At 33.4% G+C, this 24,456-nt stretch overlaps 1 protein-coding gene and 1 long non-coding RNA gene across 3 annotated transcripts in view; one reads left to right on the top strand and one right to left on the bottom strand.

Moving 5' to 3' along the window:
- The window catches only part of LOC143230902 (uncharacterized), an 80,685-nt gene that overhangs the window by 42,978 nt on the left and 13,251 nt on the right, over positions 1 to 24,456 (top strand). Inside the window, exons 8-15 of the mRNA XM_076465201.1 lie at positions 398 to 484; positions 1,011 to 1,096; positions 13,359 to 13,519; positions 14,405 to 14,459; positions 15,657 to 15,774; positions 19,184 to 19,367; positions 20,732 to 20,844; positions 23,414 to 23,596. Coding sequence (XP_076321316.1) covers positions 398 to 484; positions 1,011 to 1,096; positions 13,359 to 13,519; positions 14,405 to 14,459; positions 15,657 to 15,774; positions 19,184 to 19,367; positions 20,732 to 20,844; positions 23,414 to 23,596 — 987 coding nt within the window. The remainder of the gene's footprint in view (positions 1 to 397; positions 485 to 1,010; positions 1,097 to 13,358; positions 13,520 to 14,404; positions 14,460 to 15,656; positions 15,775 to 19,183; positions 19,368 to 20,731; positions 20,845 to 23,413; positions 23,597 to 24,456) is intronic.
- Positions 388 to 23,540, bottom strand: LOC143230903 (uncharacterized). Of its 2 annotated transcripts, XR_013016674.1 has the most exons (4): positions 23,396 to 23,540; positions 1,806 to 1,921; positions 972 to 1,071; positions 388 to 518 (listed from the first exon to the last, which is right to left on the bottom strand). It is a non-coding gene; the product is annotated as an uncharacterized LOC143230903 (long non-coding RNA). The 2 variants fall into 2 exon arrangements; XR_013016673.1 differs by lacking the exon at positions 1,806 to 1,921.

Below are 24,456 nucleotides of genomic sequence, written 5' to 3' on the forward strand. Positions count from 1 at the left end.
TTTAGATAATTCCCACGATTAGTTTCCTGATTTCACTTTGTTTTCTTTAAACAAAAGTTTAAGATTAATTTGTCTATTATTATTTTTAGTCTCAACAATACTATTATGAGTTCTTGTTTTTCAGTTAGGTTTACTTTCAAGTCGTTTTATCTTCCAAACAATTATTATAAATTATCTGATGCATTTTTTTTGTTTTGCTAGTTTTTTTAATTGGATATAATGAGGTTTATTTAGATCTTTTACATATTATATAAATACAATTTTTTTCGGGTTAGAATGCATATTTTATTTCACTTGACTTTAATACAAATCTAACAGCGTAATGTAAGACATAAGAATATAAAAAAGCATGGGACTGTTTAATAATTTTTAATCTCACCATATTTTCTTATTTCAGGGTCCGCTTTTCAGAGAATGGCTGCTTGCGAAAGTAGTTAATGGCGAAAGAGCTAGTTATACGGCCCCTAAGTTTGCGCGAATGCAGGTAAAAATCCTAATGAACCTATGAGTGCAATAATCTATAAAAAGAGACTGATGTTTAAACATATATCTATATATAAAGTGTTTAGTGCTTTTATATACTAACAAGAAAAATATCTTGTAACAGTATAATACAAAGACTAATAATAGCACTGATATTGTTTCTCATTATTTTGAATACAAGAGTGTAATTTCATTTAAAATTTGATAATTCTATACATTAATGAATGTCATTGAAATAACAGTATTTGTATTCGTTATTTGATTTTATAAAAAACCCATAAAATAATTAAAACATCTTGTTTAATTTTAATCTTTAACAAAAAGACAAGTTTAAATTAAACAAGGTGTTTTAATTATTTTATGTTTTTTTTTATAAAATCAAATAACGAATATAATATTATTTTCAATAAACCATCCATTATAATTTGTAATGAAATAATGCTCTAACTACCAAATTCTCTAGAAATGAAGAAAGGAAAATAACTTACATTCACAAGTCCAAAGATAAAATATTTTTCGCATTTTAGGATCGAACAAGAAGTCAGATGCTAGAAGATGTGGTCACAAATCTCCAAAACCATGCTGAGACTGGCCAAATACCAAAACCTTATAGGTTAGTAGATATATTGATCCAATTCCAAATATTTACATATCAAAATATTTCATTTATCTAGTCCCAATACTTAAAAACCAGGCATTATAGATGTATAGGTATACTGGTCCTGTACCAAAGTTTTATAGTTCAGTAGATTTCTTGGTCAAATACTAAAATTATATTGTTCCATAAATATTTTAGTCAGATACCAACTCCAGTAAATTTTCTTCTCAAATTGCAAAATCATGTATTTCAATATTTTTTCAGCAAATATTTTCTTGATCTGTGCAGGTTTCTTGGTTTAATACCAAAACCTTATAACTTAGTATATTTCGTTATGAAATACCAAAACTATACGATTCAATAGTTTTCTTAGTTAAATAAATACCAAAACCTCATGGGTTAGTAAGTTTCTTGGTCTAATTCTATATTCTAACAAAGCCAATAAAGTTATTTATCAGATATCAAAAATTATATTGGTCAGAGAGTTTTTGGTCACTTGACAAAACTTAATAAGCCATATCAAATTTCTTATATCAAATATCAGATACCAAAACAGTAAGTGTTAACCAAATACTATAGTCAGAAATATTTTGGTCACGTCGTATTTGTTATGATGACAAAACGTTATGTTTTTTGTAGTTTTTTCATGTATCAAAATATTTTAAATCATAAACTTTCTTAATCAGATATCAAACAATGACAGTTTTAGGAAGTTTGGAACTACCTTCCAACAATGTGTGGTGTGAGTAGTTCCCTCACAACATCCCTTGTGCATCAGGCCCTGTCCATAGTCTGAGTGCTATGATGTGTACATCAATTAGACATTCAGGCTAGCCTCATCTAAAACAATATAAAAAGGAAACATAGATCATCTTCTGGATTATCGCTTACAGGAATATGTACGAACCATCTTTCTTCTTGCTGTAATACTTTATGATATCTGGTTTACTTTTCTTCCTCTATTCAGCTACTGCTTTATCGCAATGTATTGTGCTCAGCATAACTACAACCTTATCTTTCTTTGGTAAATAACTCACCAGTGAAGTTGCCTTTGAAATCAAATTCAGTACTGTTAACTTATCGATGTATGATGATTGATCCCAGACTCCTCTGGACTTTTTCTGGTGAAAACAATCCCATCTGTAGTATAATGGTTTATTCCATCACAAAGCCAGAAAATATGTAGCCCATACTTTGACGGCTTGTTTGGCATGTATTAAATGAATTTATATCACCTCCTAAAGTGCACATCTACTGTTATAGAAGCATTGGGAACAAACATCTTACAGTAAGTAGCATATAAAATATCCCACATGTATCTAAGAGACGCTGCTGTTTTGCGTCCGTCGAATTTTAAACACTTGTATGATTATGCAAATGTTTTCATAACACGTTTCCTACTTTTAGGTACCATGTCAACACAGATTAAAAAGTATAAAATATATTAAACATATATAACATTTCCTTCTATGTTCACATTATATTCTACCTTCATTTGGCACACATATATATAAAGGAATCAGGATCTGCTAGAACCGATAACATAACAGTTAGGTAGAAATAATAATACAATTTCTACCTTCATACGAATTGAATACAAGTATTTTTAAAGCTATTCTACAGAACGATTTTCCAGCAAATTACAGAAGAGTAGAAGGAAAGTCGTGACAACGTATACGTCTATAAAAGAATTATTACACAACGAAAACCTTGCCAAGGATTGTATTTTAGTGTTAAACGAATTAACTCTGAGCAAACCCAATGAAAACGTGAAATCAACAAACATGGATAGAGACTTAACATAAAGTCGTAAAATTCACTGCGTAAAGTCAATGATAAATTACATATAATAAACTGAATAAGGTTACATAAAATACGAACTTCAGAGTAAGTCACAGAGAAAATACAGGAATATTAAAAATAAACATAATATTAAAAACGTAAAATGCAGAGTTACACTGAAATAATAAATAAAATATTTAAAAAATGTTGCATATTGATATTTCCTTTTTGAAATATCATAATTTCAACTCTCAATTGCAACGATAATATAAAGTGACGATTGGTGTAGCTAATTGATGTACCCCTAGTGGCAGCTTCTGCAAACACACTTCATCCTCGAGCATTAGAGCTGTGAAAACATCGACTAAAATAAAGTTAATATATCGACTGTTTGGAACATTAAGTTTCAACATTTTTAACTGGTCTTTTCATCCCAATTTTTGTTTAAGTAAGGTAGCATTTAATGGTTGGGTTCGACAAGGATTCCAAATAATTCACGCGCCGAAGAAAAACAACATCCTATTGAATTCCTAAGGTATGTATGTGTGTGTTTTCTCATAGAAAGGCCCGGCATGGCCAAGCGCGTTAAGGCGTGCGACTTGTAATCTGAGGGTCGCGGGTTTGCATCCCCGTCGCGCCAAACATGCTCGCCCTTTCAGCCGTGGGGGTGTTATAATGTGACGGTCAATCCCACTATTCGTTGGTAAAAGAGTAGCCCAAGAGTTGGCGGTGGGTGGTGATGACTAGCTGCCTTCCCTCTAGTCTTACACTGCTAACTTAGGGACAGCTAGCACAGACAGCCCTCGAGTAGCTTTGTGCGAAATTTACAAACAAACAAACAAAAAATTCTCATAGCAAAGCCACATTTGGCTATCTGCTAAGCCTACCGAATTCCAAAGCGAAAACCGACTATTCAAAATATTGGTTACGATATATTATGCACATGTATACTAATAATACTCTAAAATATGTATAATGTATACTCTAACATTTCATGTATAGCAATGAAAATATGTCTAAAACAATAAATTCTACGTCTGCTACTTATATACCTGTTCACACCATCAGGGCTGGAGCCTAAACGGCTCGGACTATCGCTGCAAGATTTTTTTCACTTACTTGACTGGTCCGTGAATATATATTTTTGATATTTAAATAAAAATTCGTATATACACACACACAGGTGTAATATAATTAGTAAACATATCATACACATACTTAAATACCTTTTCAACCCAACGGATGGCGCTATATATCGATGAACAGACACGCCACTATTTACATAAGTAAAGTATATAATTTGTAAAGGCATAACATAAAAAGTAAACAAACGAGGGTATTAAAAATTACGAATTTTAAAATAAAATAGAGATCACAAGTCGAGCCACCTGGTCATGCCTGACCAACTTAAATATGAATACTTCTTAACATACAAGTTGTAGAAGTAAAGTCTGACAAGAGTACAATTGCATGCAACTTCTTCAAGATTCTTGCAATTTCAACATTCAAGAGTTGATGGTGTATATGTCATAGATCATATACACGATTGCCCACTCTGTGTTGGCATTTACCTGTGACAAAAACTGCTTTAGTTCCACTTCTTCTGATAAGAATGAGTCAGCACTGATAATGTGAACGAATCTTGCTTCAAGGATTGGTATATATATATGTTAAAATTCTTGCATCCATAGCAAGCATCATCTTTAGTCAATGCAGAGAAAAGTATAGTTACTTTAGAAACACTAAAAGAGAAAAGGCGCACACCACAAAGTTTGTTTCATCTCAGTCAGAGTTAGATCTACATCAATGGATAATCCATATATGGTTACTATGCCATCAAGAAACTTCATTTATCTGTTCATTAATACATACTTCCCTTAATTCAATTTCAAGCCTGTATCTTTGATGCTTTTGATCACCATTCTCACGTTGTTAGGTATGACCAAGTAGGTGTGATGAAAGACCAGGGTGTCTGTTTGTTTTGTTTGTTTTTCAAATTAGCACAAAGCTACTAGAGGGCTATCTGTGCTAGCCGTCCCTAATTTAGCAGTGTAAGACTAGAGGGAAGGCAGCTAGTCATCACCACCCACCGCCAACTCTTGGGCTACTCTTTTACTAACGAATAGTGGGATTTACCATCACAATATAACGCCCCCACGGCTGAAAGGGCGAGCATGCTTGGCACAACGGAGATGCGAACCCGCGACCCTCAGATTACGAGTCGCATGCCTTAGCACGCTTGGCCATGCCGGGCCCAACTAGGGTGTCATCATTCATACATCATATGTAGATATGGACAAGACAGTGGTAAAACACTGACCTTGTTAACCTGGGTTTGTAGGTTTATGACCTAGTACTGCTTCGATCTTCACTGATCTCTTTTTTTGTATTAAAATTTGTTAAAAGTATGCTTTCTTTAAGCCCTAATAGAATATTTTAAAATATAAGTTCATGATAATCTTTGCATAATTTGTTTGGGTACTAGTAAATATACTCACTATTTGCTTGATTATGACATAGCATGTACAAGAATCATCTGAAACAGACCAAATGGTGTAATAAAAATTTTATGGTCTATCCAAAATGCCGAAAAAAAGCTTAAATCTACTTTCATTGTCCAGCGTGACTTGCTTGTATTCAAAAACAAGATCTAGCATATCAAAACAACAGACAGACTCTAACATGTCTAGACATTCATATGCACCACCAAAATGCAGTATACACGATTACACGATGTTTTAATTATAAAATGATGGCGTTTTTCAGCTTTGACAGGTGTATAATAAACATACGTGATCCTTAGATATTTCAAAGTATTATAATTTTTTTATATTATTAAAGGAGATGGCTAAGCACCTTAAAGGTTGTATTAACTTGTCTGTCAACATAAAAAATTATATCAAACTGGCAACATCAGTGCTGATTGTTTTATTGGATGTATGAAATGTGATGATATCTTCGTTATCCAATTCAACTGGTTATAACATCCTCCAATCACATCATCAAATCGATAAATAATTCAATGAGGTCATATCTTTCCATTAAGTTAACATTATTTAACTCAGCTTTCAACTAGAGACTTTAGGTGCATTCATACTCAAAGTGACAAAATAGCTGTGATGCTAGCTGATTGCCACAATACACAAGACTTACAATACATTATAGAATAGTACTTGCACATTTGACAGAGTCATGCCTTTCAATTCAACAATTATGCATGCAGTATACTGTTCTCAGGTCCAACCTTACTGGATACGTGTTAGTATCACTTTCCACCTCTGTCACCAAACATGTTCTCATTGGGTGTTTTACGTTACAGTAACACAGGTTCTCAGAGCATACTTCAATCACCAAGCACAACTCCACTCTCACTGGTAATGAGTGGCTTTGACCAATGTCTAACAATGAAGAGACAAGACAAAATATTGTGTAATTTAGCGAATGGAAATTCCCACGACCCTACCGGTGCATAAGATTGATTGAAAATATACCATTATTTCTTGCCATAATTGACAAACATTTGCTTTTCTCAGGAGCCTTTCCTAGTCTTTCCCACTCTCTTATAGCGTGTCCTAATTTGAATTTCTTTTCTCCACAGAACGTTTATGTGATATCAGTATGTGTCTTTTTTTATGATGATTATAGCTTACAAACTTTACAGGATGAGATAGTCAAATGGATAAAAAAGAAACATGTTAAAAACTAACTTTTCAGTAGTAGAATCTTTGTTACAGCACCAACGTGCTTAGTATGTGGTATTCATGATTTCAACAGAACAGCTATAAACATTTTCAATAAACAAGAGAGCTATTTTTTCAAATATGCACGTGATGGAAACAAAAGAGCAACAATGTTGATAATTCAGGTCAAATTTGTAGAGTGCTTTTAAAGATTCCCCATCTATTGTTAATAATCATTCTCAGGAGCTAGATAAAACGTTAACACCTGTATAAGTTTCTGTACCACTCCTTAAGGAGAGTATTGTTGAACTCCTACAATACAGGAATAGGGTCAAATAAGTGTAAAATTTCAGAATAACTGTTGTGATGTATAACGGTTTCTCCAAAATAAAGGACTAGCTGAGATTTAGGATATTTTATGTCTTATTTACAAGAATGTCATGAACTGCATACAAAACATCTGTACGAAACGTTAAAAACATTCAATTTATTGCACTCGAATAAAGATGTATTATTTTTGTTTTTTAGTTATAAAATGATAGCGTTTTTTAACTGCGACAGGTGAAACATTGGCGTCTTGGAGTCCTACAAGTTTGGAAGTGATTTTCAATATTTTCTATTATTATTAAAGATCTAATAGAAAGTGTTTTTGTTTGTTTTATTTTAAAATGTTTGAAGCTACACGAAAACTATATGCGCGAGCTATACTAAATTCACCAGTGACAGACAAGAGACAAGGCAACTGGTCAACACCACTCATTGACAATTCTTGGGTTATCCTTTTACCAACGAATAGTGGGATTGACCACAGCTGAAAGGGTGAGCGTGCTCGATCACGGGGTTTCGAGCTCGCAACAGAAAGTGAATACTTTTGCTCCAGAGATACAGTCAAACATCGATATAAGGCGCTAGTTGGGGTCCAAAAAATTCGACCGCGTTCTATCTGATTGCGCCTTATACCGATTTGATTATATATTTTTTTGACCCTCGGGGTGAGCGATAATGCAAAATTTACGCGTTTTGTAGTGAAATAAAGAAAAACAAACAAAACTACTTACACCAATGATATAGGATTTTTTAATTTATTTTTATTTATTAAATTCAATTTTAAGACTGAAATTAAATGTAAAAAGCAGAATTCTGATTACATTAAGCAGTGGTAATATTAAGCGGCGGCCTCTGTAGAAACCCCAAAAAATTTGGGGCCTAAGACCCCATCGCGCCCAACTGATTATCGCGCTTTATCGATGCGTTTTATATCGATGTTTACCTGCACTTGTATTCCTCATGTCTTTGGTTGTATGGCTGTGTAAATAAAAAACAAAATACGTATATAGGGTTCATAGCTCATTAACGTTTTAATTACTTATTTTAGTGACTAATAAAAATTATTTAACTTTTTTCATTTTCCAAAGGTCAAATTATTTAAATCTATTTCTGCAAGATAGATAAGTCAGAAGTTTGTATTTTATTTTCGCTGGGTACATGCATGCGTTTCTTAAAATAATTTTTTTAGACATATCACACTATGGATTAATGTCAGACATATCACACCATGGATTAATGTCAGACATATCACACTATGGATTAACGCCACCTGGTTTTGTAGCTTGAACCACCCTTTTTCAGCCATTGTTTGAAAGTCAGAACTTTCATCCACTTTTATTTTGTATAGTTCGAATCTTTTCATAACTGCCTAGTGGGCGGTATAGGCAGATGGTTCCTTGCAATCAATACTTGTTCATTGAATTGTCAGAAGAAGAGTTCATTTTGTAGACTTCTTATCAATAATGGTTTCTTGAGACGGTTGTCATGACAACATTTACAATGAATGCATGAATCAACACCATACTTAGTGAAAACTATTCTGTGACTTTATTTACATAAGTAATCATATCCGAGATCTGAGTCACTTGTTGGGTAAAAATACCACGGTTTGACAGACATTTTCTCGTCGCTGTAACTAGTAACAGGTAATATAGGTGAGAAGAAATAATATTGATTAGTGTGAGAAATAATTCATTTGCATTCTCGTTTGTGTGATATGTGTCTTATGTTTATATTCCAGAAGGCTATCTATCATTGTTGTTCAAACACTGCTAGAAATAAATAATAACAAATGCTGAAATTGATAAGTATGTAAGTAAACGTTGAGACTGACATAACTTATATTTACTGAAACAGTTTTAAGCCGATTTGGTTGTTAGTTGTCAATCTTATTCTCAAGACATGCAGATCTCTTGAGGGGTTTTTGTGGAAATAACATAACCAAAAACATATAGTTTGTTTTGTTGTTTTTTCGAGAGTGTATGTTTGGCCTGCTAATTCGCGATGGATATATTATCTGTAGTGGATGTTACATATGATTAAATATATAAACTTTGTTCACCCACATATATGTTTTTTACTCTTTTTTCACGAAACTCTACACTTTTTCAGTTAGATTTCATCTTATTAAGTTTGAAATTGAAAATGAATCATATTTACTTTAACCATGAGAAGCTGACAACAACATTGCAATCTATATCACATAAGCAGACCCGGCAGAGCCAAGTGGTTAAGGCATTCAACTCGTAGTCTGAGGGTTCCGGATTCGAATTTCCGTCACATCAAACACACTTGCCCTTTCAGCCGTAGGGGCGGTATAATGTGACGGTTAATCCCACTATTCGTTGGTAAAAGAGTAGTCCAAGAATTGGCGTTGGGTAGTGGTGACTAGCTGCCTTCCCTCTATTCTCACACTGCTAAATTAGTGACGGCTAGCGCAGATAGACCTCGTGTAGCCTTGCGCGAATTCAAGAACAAACAAACACTCATAAGTTAGATTAACAGAATCAATTGTTGATAGTTTTAATAAACGAGAATGCTCTTACTTTCTCGATATTGAGGAGGCTTTCGACACTATACGGCATAACGGCTTCCAGTTCCGAATGCAAGAAATGGGACTGCTGTGGGGAATTATTCGCTGGCAATCAAACTTTCTGGAAAACAGATTATGTAGAGTCAATGTTGAAGGGACCTTCTCTGAGTGTTTTACTCCAGAAGCTGGCGTTTCTCAAGGAGAGTGGTTAGCCCTATCCTATTCATCATGTACGTGAATAACATGCTTCTAAAAGATCCAAATTTTGGATACTCCTCACAGTTCGCTGACGATGTAGCAATCTGGAGAAGCGCACCAACACCAGAAATAGCAGCCACAAACATACAACCACAATTAAACAGAATAAATGAATATTGTCAAAAACATAGAATCAAAATAAACGCAACTAGTAGTATTCACTAAGTAAACTTAACATAAAAAAATACAACCACAGATCCATATGAATGGAGAACTACTTCAGACTGCTATATCTGCAAAATTTATAGGACTACTAACATTTGACTCAAAACTAACATAAGTAAACCACATAAATAACATTAAAGCAAAAATTTAGCGAAGAACAAACAATGCTAGGAGTCTAACTGGTGAAAATAGCGGAGCAACGGCAGATAACATCGTAAAAATATACAAAACATACATTAGACCCGTAATTGACTATGGAACCCCTGCATGATTAAATGTAAACAGAAAACTACTACAAAAAAAACTACAAACAATACAAACTACACAACTCACAACAGCTTATAAAGTACCCAGAACTACATCATCTGAACCCATGCATAAATACGCACACGTAGAAACAATAGCAGATAGACTCCTACATAGTACAATAAGCTACTTTTACAAAAGCTGGAGAAAAATGAATTAATAAGCGAACTAGACAGGTACTGCATACATGATGAGGATAGACTTAAGCACCTTTCCCCGGTAAATATATATTTTCAAAATGAAACATAAAAGTCACATATAAACTCGACTTCACGTTAGTTTATGGGTTAACTAATAAACATTGAAAGGGTTTTTATATATAAATGTTTTATAGTTAATACCTATCTAATGAAAGTACAAATAATTATGGAACTATAAAGAGAAATAAGTTATTTGCACCAAGTGTATGTGTAGACCGTGCATAGACATTGCCCTGATAGGGGCCTGAGTAAGTACGGGTTACTCTGGCCCTCGTGTACCATATATAAATACACTTGACAGATGCTGAAACAAATATAAAGGAAGAAGGAAGAGGTTGACGAAACCTGACCCTTTTGGATATATAAACATCAATACCCAAATAACTATGAGAGAGAGAGAGCGAACCTGTTATATTTTAAAGTGAAATAAGTTTTTAGACTATTTAACATTCTGTTCCCCTTGGGCCTGGCATGGCCAAGCGTGTTAAGGTGTGCGACTCGTAATCTGAGGGTCGCGGGTTCGCATCCCCGTCTCGCCAGACATGCTCGCCCTCCCAGGCGTGGGACGTTATAATGTGACGGTCAATCCCACTATTCGTTAGTAAAAGAGTAACCCAAGAGTTGGCGGTGGGTTGTGATTACTAGCTGCCTTCCCTCTAGTCTTACACTGCTAAATAGGGACGGCTAGCACAGATAGCCCTCGTGTAGCTTTGTGCGAAATTAAAAAACAAAACAAAACCGTTCCTCTTTTGAAAGTGTAGATTAAAAATATTCTATACTACGAGGAGATGAGGACATCAACTTTGAGCTGTGCGTTTTACTACATATCTCCGCGGGAGGTGGGTGGAAACGAAGTTCGCTGAACGTAAGTTCCAGTCCCTCCAGCTGTCTGTTTCACTTAGAGAGAAAGGTGTGAGTATAAGCAAAATCTACACCTTGCTTTTTCCCAGGTCCAATGATAGATAAGTCTCTCTTGATGACATTCCATACTATCGACCCTGACTAACCCGATTATTGTTGATAACGACCCTGACTAACCCGATTATTACTGATACACAGTTAAAAACTTTGAGTAGATACATTCAAAACTTTAATCCAAAACTATTGTTTATAGAAATGCGTGAATATAGGTTCATGGATTTAATTATATTTTTGTTAGTTTTATGCCGTATAGAACATACAAACGAGAGCCACAAAATGTTATAACCTATGGTTATGTATTCTATACTAAACACGCTATGTAGTATATTACCGTTTGGTTGTGGCTATATTACGATATAAACACTAAAACGTTTACGCATAAGAATTGTAAAAAAATAATTTTCTACCTGCAGCTGATTGGTTTGATTTGTTTTGAATTTCGTGCAAAGCTACTCAAGGGCTATCTGCGTTAGCCGTTCTTAATTTTGCAGCGTAAGACTAGAGGAAAGCCAACTAGTCATCAGCGCCCACCTCCAACTCTTGGGTTACTCTTTTACCAACGAACAGTGGGATTGACCGTAACATTATAACGCCCCCACGGCTGAAAGGGCGAGCATGTTTGGTGAGACGGGGATACGAACCCTCGACCCTCAGATTACGAGTCGAAAGCCTTAAACATCAGGCCATGACGGGCATCCTATAATTGAATGGAATAAATACGCGCAAAATTCAAGCGATCAAAAATTTTCTCATTATACAGGTAGCTTTTTAAAAATAAATATAAATAATTATGTTAACAAGTAAGCAAGATAAACGATCTTAATATTAATCAGTGATGTCGAGAAACCCACTTGTTGAGACATGTATATGCAAAAACGGCTCGTTTGGGTTGAGAAAATATTTTACATAGAAGAGCGAACAACGTTTCGACCTTCTTCGGTCATCGTCAGGTTCACAAAGGTTTGTGAATATTTTCTCAACCCAAACGAGCCGTTTTTGCATATAAAGATCTTAATATTAATTTCAAAGAATATGTTTTCATGTTTTACTTATCTGCCTTTGGAAGTATGCTTCCAATAGTTTAAACTTTTGAGAACAGTGAAAGTGTATTAAGACTAATATTGATGCATGCAACTTGCGTGAACGTCTATGTATTGTTAGACATAGCTGTGTTTTTGGTTTTTATTGATAAAACAGAACATGTAGAAGCAATATTATGCTTTATGATCTATGAATTGCTTTAGATAATTGTTAACACAAAAATTCACATTCATACTTCATAACCATTTATGTTTCTTTATTGTATATATTTTTCATGAGCAATTTTTTTTCTGTTGATAATAAGCAACTATATGTTGCAAATGCATAAAACTGTTTAAGTAAAATGTATGTTTTTGTTATTAATTTGTATACGTTATTGTATATATTTTTATTACCAGCAGGCTGAGGACAGAAGGTTCGAAGGTGAAACAGGATACTACGCTTTTAGCTGTGGACGCATTACAAAATAAACAATCAACCCCATTATTCAGTACCATTAACCAAACAAAGTTCTTCTATCGGGAGATTCCGCTAATAACTAGCCTTCCTCTGGTCAGTAGTTCAAAATTAGGGATAGACATGCCTGAACCGTGGGGAGTGATTAGTATTTTAGACTCGTAGTCGAAAGATTGCTGTTCGAGGGTTAACCGCGTATGACCACGTGTCTTTGGACAAGACATTTTACTCCAGTTGTTTCAGATGTATAATTGCTACAGCAGGAATCTTAGGATTAATCCGTGATGGACTGGAATTTCATTTTCATCCGTGTTTGCTACAGGAAATCGAACTTAATCGCCAGCCTTATGTGTTTTTAAGGATCAATTTAATTACATACATCTGAATAGTAGGTATTTTTGACACGGTCGCTTAATTCACGTGCTTTCTCGATTGAAAATACTCATGTAAATGATTTCATTATCAATTTTTTATTCTTATTTATCGCGTCATTCTGTTCACCGTGGTTATTTAGTTAGTTTTGAAAATAACTTGAAAAAACCTAAATGAAAGTATGAAACCTCTATTCTCAATTTTAAATATTATTATTATCAAGTATATACTTGCAGACGAGGATCCTGGAGACCAATTGGTCATATGCGCCCCTCCAGCCCTCTATTGGACAGTGTTAGAGATTCCTTTGAAGGACACGAACAACTCGCTAAAGATTTTACAAAAGCATTCCAGGAAAATAGACACCTTTGCGACGTAGTTTTTAACGTAGGTCAAGGTCAGTGGGTGGACGAGACTGTAGGTGTTTATTTTACTAAGAAAAACGTAAAAATTATTTACAATTCTTGAACATTCGCGAAAATATTTTATGTTCGGAAATTTTGGAAAATGTGATTTCAAAGTTCTGTCATGTTAACTGTACTTTAATTTCAAATTAAACAAAAATTGCTAGAAATTTCTTATAGAAAGTAGCTAGCATTGTAAAAATTTTCTTTATATAAATACAGCCATTCGAGAAAGACTTTAAGAAAAGCAATATAGTTTAGGTCTGAGACGTTTCAATTAAAACATACATTTTTCTGTACAACGTATATTTTTAGAAATTTATCGTTTTTGTAAACTGAACAACATTGTCGTCTTTATTAATTTCTTTTCTGTCACAATGAACTAATCAAACATATTGTTGGCGTGAATGTGCTTTGTATTCACCATGAGGAAAACCTGTACACTGGATAGGTGAAGTAAAGACAAAATGTCATTGGCCACAAGGCACGTTAACACCATCATTATATTTGGTACTTTTCACTGTGACATAGTTTATCTTTCTTTGGTTAACTTGTGTTCAGGGTTACTGATGAGGAGTGGAATTATCCGAACCTAGTATAACCCAATAACACAAGTTGATAAAGTTGTAGATTGAACTGAACCTTTCTTGAACTTAGACTTAAAAAATAAACAATTTTCGAAATACTGAGTTTATTTATAATAAAGAAATAATGCGAACACGAGATAGCAATAAATAGAAGGAAAAATAATAAGACACGATTTATAAGGAATAATTGTTTTTTCACTTAACACATTGTTTCAACTTTTAAACTAAACTTTATACACGACTGCGTGAAAGAACTCTGTTTATTGTCATAAACGGACGTTTATTTTACAGGAAAAGACAAAAAGAAGGTCTATGCTGTTAGAGCATTATTAGGAGTTCGTAGCAGGTAAGCTGATGACAGAAGTAAAGTTTATTTGGTGTTACTTTCAGGTTTTTTTGTTGTTGTTTTTTTCTTTACCAGTTACTTTGAAATGTGTTATTTGCAACACGGTTTACATAAGAACAACTGTAAATAATTGGCAAGGCTTCCAAGAATAAAATTGTGGCACTTTTATGATATACATCTGCGTGAAGTTTCACACTTGTTTCTCATTTTGCTCTGTCTGTGGTACCTTCACAAATATACTCCTTTGATATTTCTGTCCTGGTCGTGTTTCTGCACGTGGCAATTCTTTTCCTGCGCGTTACGAACGTGTAGACAGATATAATTTTCCATTCGCAAAGTATTTTTACATCTTATTTTTATAGCATATGTTTATTTAGGTAAAAAAGAGGCTAAGCGGAAATAGCTTTACCATATGTAAGACCCCCCCCCCTCAGTCTGTTAGAGTCGCTGTCTGTTGTTGACTAATACGGTTTACAAAAATATATAAAATCCTAAGTTTAGAAATTTTTGTTTATTTATTATTTAAAGAAATAAGATAAAGCATCAGAAACTCTGATTTGTAGAATATCTTAACACATTGAGAAAATCGCTCATGGTGTTCATAGCTAAATGAAAACTGGAAATCAGTTTTAAAACTATCTTAAAGTCATATAAATATATATATGTAAAATAAAATAAGTTTTCTTGTGAAAATAACAAAATAATAATAAATAATAAACTGAATGAGCACTTGTCATGAGTGGGTCTTTCTTGAAAGAAGGATTTTATTAACTTTAGAACAAGGAGTCTTAAGGTAAATAATACTTAAACAAATATAGTCGTTAGAACTGCGTACAATCAGTTACACGTATGTTTAAGGTGTGTTTATACAAAAACAAAATATCTTAGTACCACTGTATCTTTCACCAGCTCAAAGCAGGATTTGAGACTAGAAAGTTAATTTGAGTCGTACAAATTTCATTATGTATACTTTATTGCATATTATTTGTTTCATTATTTCATGTGATATATATGCATGATGAGTCACTGTTCAAGAATCATAAATTTAATAAAAGTCACATTTGTGTATGAGCGTATATTCTTTAAAAACTGTGATAAGTTAATTTACGTTTTCAACTTTAGTATGAGATACATTATTTATTACTTTTATTTTATAAATAAATATGTTGATTTACGTTTTCACTGGCTCCCTTGTAGAGTTTTTCTCGAGATGCTTTATGGATTTAGTACTGGATTAGGATCTACGTCCAATACCCTCGATCCAAGCAGCAAAATAACAACTTCATCCAGAAGCAAGTCAAGCAACTTTCTCCAGGTATGTATCCTGATTTATCTCTTCTATTTTTTCTGTTATTTCACCAAATAGTCATCTCGGTGGAAAATGTTTTCCTTGTTAGTAATATAAATAATTCGTGTATAAGTTAATGTTTTTGGATGAATATGATGAAATCATTAATCATTTGGTTCCATTTGCTGATATTTCTATACTATAAAAGCAACAACTTAACTCAAACTGATACCCAAAATAGTATTTAGTATTTTAATGAGTTACAAAATTAACATTGGGCTAAACATTCTTCAGAGCGGAAACAGAGAGTAAAAAAATATTTAACTGGTAGGCTTGAATTGGAACAGTCTAGTACCTGATTCAATACCTCCATAAGAGATATTCTATTTAATGGTCACAATAGCTCTAATTAAACGTAAGTCAACTACCATATATATATGTGTACATGAACAACTGCTACTGTTTTATTTACCTAGAATGCATGTAGAATACTAAAAGTGAGCTATACCAGCTGCTAACATGTAGGTTGCTTGATCAGTTCTGTATCTATTTATTGCTCTAGTTTATATGTTAAGATTGGATAATTGTTTTCCGTTTTGTTTTCGTTTTGATGAAAAGAAAGTTGATTTTCTCTCACTCTTCAAGCAAAAATCAATAACATCGTCAATGATATGAATATTTTCTGTTCCATGACGTAAAATGGCAAGAAAAGTTTCGTATTGGTTTTGATTTGTCACTGAAAATTCACATGTGATTAGAGTTTTTCTCTAAAAATAAAAATTCAGGTTTCAAAGGTCTACAATTCCGTAGGTATCATTAGTTTATGGAAGAGTTAGTTTCGTATTTGCATGACAAGCGGTCTGCCCAACTGCCTCAGGCGACACCAATTTTCCTTTTACGTCATAGAGAAACAAACAAGCCTCGAGCGACATTTCCATCTACGCTACAATAACGTTGAGATGTGACATTTGAGAAAACGAATCCTGTCTGACTTTGGCTTGAGAACTGACTTGGCTTCCTAACTCGGTTATTTTAGTCGCTCGTCTCGCAATTATTAAAGAAGTTAAAATATTGATTAAATGTTCTGTACCGTACTCAGCACACTCTATTGATTACTTGCATACCGTGCAAGCAATACCTACAAAATCACACTATAGCCTAATCAGTGTAATCACACAGAAGACTAAAACCCTTTAAAAGTATGCATCTAATGCTTTACCCACGCACTTAAAAAGTATTGTATTTTACACTAAATAGATTTTATTAAGACTAAATATCTAATAGATATTGTTGCAACTACATATGTTTATATTATTAAATTATATAATTTTCGCTTTCGTCACAGCAACCATTATTAACCATGAGAACGAACTTTGCTTATAAACTCATTATTGATCTGATAACCGCTACTGTATGTGTTTATTTTCTCTCAAATGTGCATTCTATTCAGAGAATGTCTAGCAATTTATCATAAAAAGAATTAAATAACTCTTACCAAATAGATTCGTCTTCCACAAGTTACCAGTATTTTCTCCCTTGATTCTTATAAAAGAAAGAATATTTTAAAACTGGTCATGTTGTTCGTTCGGTTCATCTGTGTGGTTTAGCTACTAAATATAAGCTAGACACTGGGAAAAAGAATAATAACAAGTGTGATTGTTCTTCTTTATATTAATCAGATTTATTATTTTTCATATCTAGGTTATATATTATTATTATTATTACATGTTATTAAATACAGTGATTTCCAGATAATTCGCGTTGTGTTTTGTATTTAGAATTCTGGTTAATGATGTAATGTCGAATAAGTGTCGTCAGAGGAAAGAAAATCATTCTAAAAATATTTAATTTATTTTAAAGTGGATAATATTAAAATAGTATCTTCATATTTCGAATCTTTCCTAGACATATTAGAATACTTTTATAAGGAAGTTTCCAAATAGACACAGAAGGACATTGGTATTAATATTTTATGCATGGATGAGTCGTGTTCTTTACAGAAGGTGTCTGTCGCTTGTTGGCAATAAGTTTAAACAGTAAAAAACACCAGTGTATTACACTTGTTTGGAATAATTTCTTTGTTTGCGATTAAGCACAAAGTTACACAATGGACTATCAGTGCTCTGCCCACCGTGAGTATAGAAACTGTACAGTTTCTAGTGTTGTAAGTCTGCATAGATATCGCTATATAAAATATTATATCAGAACAATCAAACATATGTAGACGTGTAGGTTACAGTGTTTGTTACCACAACTGTATCCAGAGCTTTAAATAATCGCCTATTTTGTGGTCAAAGTCCACACAGCCTGGTTCAGTTACTTTATAACACAATTGACAAGACAATTTGTTTTACTCTGTACACTGTTATTACAACACAATCTGTGATGTCTTCGCTTCAGAAATCGCCACTGTACGTTCTTTATGAATAAACACACAATCACGCAGTATAAATTTATTTGTGTAACTAACTAACTCAGACTTACATTTTGTACATGTATTATTATCTGACAGAATCCGAGAATGTTTCACACTCTATGAGATATTATGATTTAATAATACTGAATAATAATAGACGGATTACGTACATACCGTCCCTATATATACTTCATTTTTAAAAGTTTTGCTTCAGTTGTTGAACTGAAACTAACAGAAATAGTTTAATTGTTTTGAATTTTGCGCAAAGCTACACGAGGGCTATCTGCGCTTGACGTCCCTAATTTAACAGTGTAAGACTAGAGGAAAAGCAGCTAGTCATCACCACCCACCGTCAACTCTTGGGCTACTCTTTTACCAAATTATTATTATATTTTTATTTTTTGCAAAATGTTCTAAAATTATTTTAAGTGAAAAATAAGAGAACTTTCGGGGTCCTCACCTTTAACTGTTTTCTTAAATAAGAGATTGCATACCTCTCTTTCTTCAGCAATAAGTTCGAAGACTTAAAATACAAAAAAAAATTGGATTTCGTTTTGAATTTCGCACAAAGCTACTCGAGGGTTATCTGCGCTCGACGTCCCTAATTTAACAGTGTAAGACTAGAGGGAAGGCAGCTAGTCATCACCACCCACCGCCAACTCGTAAGCTACTCTTTTACCAACGCGTAGTGGGATTGACCGTCATATTATAACGCCTCTACGGCATGTTTGGTGCGACCGGGATTCGAACTCGCGACCCTCGGATTACGAGTCGAACGCCTAAACACGCTTGACTATGCCGGGCCATTTTAAATAGTTTAATCATTCTAACTTCACGTATTTCTGATATTTGAAACTAAGTCAGGATACCATAAAGAATGTGCGAATAATTTTTCTAAGTTTACTACGGCATTTAAAATTTTTAGTTTGAATAGCTGACATTATGTATAACATGGTCAGATCAGTATGGAGCATCTTCTGTGAATTTATGTAGAAATTGACATTTTATTATGTTTACTAGGTGCCGCAGATGCACGAGCCCCGGAACAAGAGTGTTCCATCTAGCCCTATGGTGTTCCGAGCCTTTTCTCGGCTCGGTAGTTGGGCAGGCTGGGGTATGAGCAGTAGAAGTAGCAGCAAAGATCGACTAAGTACCGATAGCGGTTACTCCAGTGGTGGGCTGAAACGTTGGCAGAGTGGTAACAGTAAGTTTATTTAATAAAACATTGTAATGCTTAAACACTGTACAACTCTTCCATATTAAGGGGTGTTCTTGATTAACTGCCTACAGCATTCACAAAGACTTTGTTTTTTTTTCATTTGCTAGAAATTTACACAAAATATGTAAAATGCATAAGTGAAACTAATTTTTACTGGAAATATTTTGTCCTTAAATCCTGCATATTTTGGAAATTTAAAAGGATTTGTTGTTCAATTTATTGTTTTTATTTGTTGTGTAGAATTTTTTGTTTATTTGTTTGCTTGTTTTTGAATTTTGCGCAAGACCACTCAAGGGCTAACTTTTCTAGTCGTCCCTAATGTCACAATAACAGACTAGAGAAAAGGCAGTTAGTCAACACCATCCACTACCATCTCTTAGGCTATTCTTTGAACAATGGAAAGTGGAAGGGACCATGACATTACAACGTCCTTATGTCTGAAAGAGCAAGTGTATCCAATGACAGTATTCCAACTCCCGACTCGTTAGTTGCGAATCGAATGCAATGACCACGAGGTTCTATTTCTTTTGATAGACAAAAATACTATTAATATGTATTTTTAATTTTTTTACTATTCTATTTCAAAACAAATGTGAGGGTATATATGTGTATTATGCTATGAAATAATGTGTGATTTAATAAGAATTATTGTCATTAATGTATATACATATTATTTTTATACATTCACGAGTGATATCCATTACATAACCAAATAGAAGACACAGGCGTGTTATTTATTTTGTAACACATGAGATAAAGAATATGTATAATTATTTTAAAGGAATATGAAAAGCAAATTTCGTTATTCATAACTGTCAAAAATGTAAAATGAAACAAACACTATCTGGTATGTTGCTGGCTTCTGCTGCAGTTTGATCTGATTAATGTAAAGTCTTTTTTTTTTTTTTTTCCTAGAACCGTAACTTAATTCTGCATGAAATGATTTTCGCACGTTACTACCGCCCTATTAAATTTCTGGCGTACTAAGATTGGATCTTGAAATTAATTGTTTTGATGTTAAATTTCATTGCTTAACCAATGAGACATCATTAATGAATTTGCTCATATAAATTTACTTTATAGCTTTATCTTCTGTCGTGTATATAAAATATAGTCTTCTACTGAGGGAGAAATTTTCAACTGTATTTTAAATTTCAAATTTTCTAGTTTACTGACGAGAAAGATCTTTAAATTCAGTTAAGATTTTCTTATTTAATCTTTACATCTGTCAACTGTTATAAAGTGTTAAAGTATGGATTAGAACATTGTGGTATAATAAAATCTTTGTTTCTTATGCCTAAAGGTTTACGAATAAAGCAAAAACTTTTGTTATATATATACGATTTTAGACAAAGACAAATCTGACAAAGAAGATAATTCCATGGTATGCGATTCTGGAGTTGCTTTGAGCATGTGTGCAGATGCTCATAAAGTGGACAGAAATAAACTTTGCCAATCAGAGGTATATGTAACATAATTGTATCTTAGTATTAAGTATAACACAGTTGTGTTTAAGCAAACATAACACTAACTTATTGAGTTAAATTAACAAATACTATACATTTTTTTTCAGTTAACATAGTTTATATTTTAATTAAAATATAAGTTTGTAATATTTTAGATTGGTGTATCATTAAGTTTTTGAAAGCAGGCACGCCATTTTTGCGTTTTGGATATAACATCCATGCTTTATATTTGTTGTTGATTTGTATTTTATCGAAATTTCCGACCAGTATAACAGAAAAAGTATTTCATGTAGATATGAGCATTCGTTAGAATAAATCAAGCAATGTTTCCGTTCAGTTCTTAACAAACCATGTTGGACTTGCTTTTTCTTTGTTTTTTAGCAGAAATAATATAAAACTAAATTGTAATAACAACTTAGATAACGATATTTTAGCTCATTCTTGATTTAAAGAGTAGAAATGACAGATATGAAGTAGACATTTTGTATAGCTTATTCCTACTACTTGGTTTTAAGTATACATAAAAAGCTTCAGTTTAAATAGAAACCAATTTATACTCAGTTCTTTTCAAACACTTAACCTGTATTTTAGTCTCTTCAAAAAGATTAACATTTAGTTTTTCATTAAGAAAATATCACTAATATAGATAGCTACATCATGAATTACTGATCATGCAATAACTGGGATTTACATAATAAGGTCAAAGTGGCTATAAAGAAAGTCTTAAAGTTAATTGGGTCATAACTCAGAAACAGTATGGATAGAAAGGTAAAATTGCTCAAAAATTGTTAAGGTTATAATGTGGACACAATTACCACATTTGTTATATGATGCTGTAAAGGGCACTATTATGACCTTATGTCTGGTCACTGTAACTCTTCAGAATGTGCTTCTCCAGCGTCCAGAATGCATTGCAACATTGTAACAACGGGCATTACAGCAACAAAGCAAATCTCATATGGTATGTTGGCCACTTTCTGGGCAATTGAATCTTTGAGGTATGGAATTGATTGAGATTTTCCCCATGGTATCGCGCTTGACTATAGGTACCCCTACAACTAGAATACGGTTGGTATTAGATCAGGTGAATGAGGCGGCTATTCACAAGGGGAGTGACGTGAAATGATTCTGGACTGAAGTTATCACCTTTTCCTAAATATGTGTTCCAACTTCTTAGCAATATAGGGAGAAGTAGTATGTTGTATAAAACCGTATCACCTTTTGTTGCTGCAGCATGGGAACCATATTGGTTATGAGTATTGAAATGGTATGGCACAATTCTCAACGTGCAGTTTTATTGTTTATGTGATTATGTTGTTTTGTTTTTTTACCTACGGGCTAATAACAAAGTCAGCTGTGAAATCTCACAACACTGTCAGTTTAACATCATGGAGGTGTGCAGAAAATGCCACATGTGGATTAGTTTCAAACTATATAAATTAGTTGGGTAACAACGCGCTTGTTGATACTTCCAAAAAGTGTAAAGTGTACTTCATTAATTCTTAAAATATTGGCAGGTCATTGCTCATCGACTCTCAGTCTTTCCAAGAATTACAACATAAAATCAACACACTGATTTAAATACGCCTTTTTCAGTACTTGAACATGATGCAGATTGTAAGTAAACGTTTTCAAAGCTGACCAAAGAATCTAATAAATAATTGGAATTGACAAACCCATACACCGAGCGAGACAACGTATATTGTTGTACCCATGTGCACTTCTTCTGATCACAAATACAACCTATTTCCTTAAACTGTTGACTGCCAAGTATTTCAGCTTTTTGTAACTTTTTGTCGTGACGCCATTTTGGATCGAAAGTGAAACAATTTGTAAGTGGGTCAAATGCATGTATGGTGCTGACATCTAGCGTTGAAGTTAGGTATTACAGAGAACGAATTAACTCGTCCGTGGCACTGTGTTACCGATCGGCTTGGACGAGTTATCTCGTTTACGGCACTGAACAGGTTTAAGTCTTTTATGAGCTTATAAAGAGCAACACTGGAACAAGATTGTCTACTGTATTCTCTGAGATCTGATTCAGGATTGCATTTTTTGGTGTAATAGCATTTTACTAGTTTATACCTGTATACAAACATGCGCTGCACTACAGTAGACAGGTCAGTTTATACTCTTGGGAAATATGTGAAAGAAATTACAGTGGAGCTCCTGTTAGCAACACGTGACAACTTTGGCATTTGAAATTGCACGCATGATACCCTGAACATACGTGTGGAATTTTATCTTCCTACGTCATAGCCTTTGTGAGATAGGACGCGCTCAACTGCTAAACGTTCTTTGTAATTACTCTGTATAGCAAGCTCACTGCATGGCGGAAAGAAGTTTATTGTTGGTGTTAAATCATTTATATATATATATATATATTGCTTTTCATAAGCCTCTGTCTAAAGGGAAGTACAGATAAATTAATGAAGTATAGCTGATATTAAATAAAAAACTTTTATCTTATCAGATCTAGAAATTAGTTGTTATTTTTTTTAATTTGAAGTACCTTTTAAGGATAGCTGGAGTATCTTATACACTTACCGTTTGTTTTTTTTTCAGTTTAATATAATTGAGTTTGATTGTGACACATTCCACACGCTGATTGAATACCTCCACACTGGCTCTTGTGTTTTGACCTGCAACTCCATTCCTGGCCTTATCTGCGCAGCAGAGCATTATGACCTTCCAGAGCTCCTCCAAGCTTGTTTCCACCACGCCAAACAGCACTTGCGCTTAACAGTGGTGAGGACTTTTCTTTCGTGGTATATATTAAAAATTTTGTAATGGTTTAATTAACTGTCTCGTACATCTTGGAACAGCCATTGCCATATATATTATTATTATTTTGACCATTAGATCCACTTGTATAATATATTATTTATTATAAAAACAAAAAAATATACTCGTGCAAGTTGTTGTCAAACCTTGCTGCATGTAACTAGGAATAAAAACAAGAAATAAAAATATACATACTGATAATCCTCCTGTAGCTTTGCGCGAAATTCAAAACAAACAAACCAAACTAATAACCTAAAATATGTTTACCCAAACAAAACGCAAATTGTTAAAAAATGCAACAAAGTGACGTGTGCAAATTGAGTTTATTTTAAGTAATCACCATTAAAAATATAATAAATATTCATAAATTATTTGAAAAATTATGGAGAGTAAGAACTTAAATCGTTTCATTTTCTGTTTTAGTTAGAACTTAGCTCTAGAAAGTTCGCATATATAGATTTTCAGCTACTTCGCGTTTAAGTGAAGACTGGCTTAATTTTGTATATTTGAATCAATATGGACAGTTTATTTATCTTAGAATATAAGACAAGATGCAAACTGTGCATGCAAATGATGCTAAACTGAACAATGCTGAAATTAAAGATGGTGAAAAATATCCAGTATGTGTTTTACAATCAACTCAAAATTGAGTCACCGTATGTATTAACAGTATAGGAAATTCGTATGAAGTACTTATTTATAAGAATATCACAGTCATCTGTATCTGGTTTTAACTTGTTGATTGGTATAAGGAGACATTCTGTTGATACCACCTTGATCCAGTTTAAAGCTTTTGTTTTAACATGAAACAACTTGATAAACTG

The sequence above is a fragment of the Tachypleus tridentatus genome, chromosome 10 (assembly GCF_004210375.1).
Source record: "Tachypleus tridentatus isolate NWPU-2018 chromosome 10, ASM421037v1, whole genome shotgun sequence".
Taxonomy (NCBI): domain Eukaryota; kingdom Metazoa; phylum Arthropoda; class Merostomata; order Xiphosura; family Limulidae; genus Tachypleus; species Tachypleus tridentatus.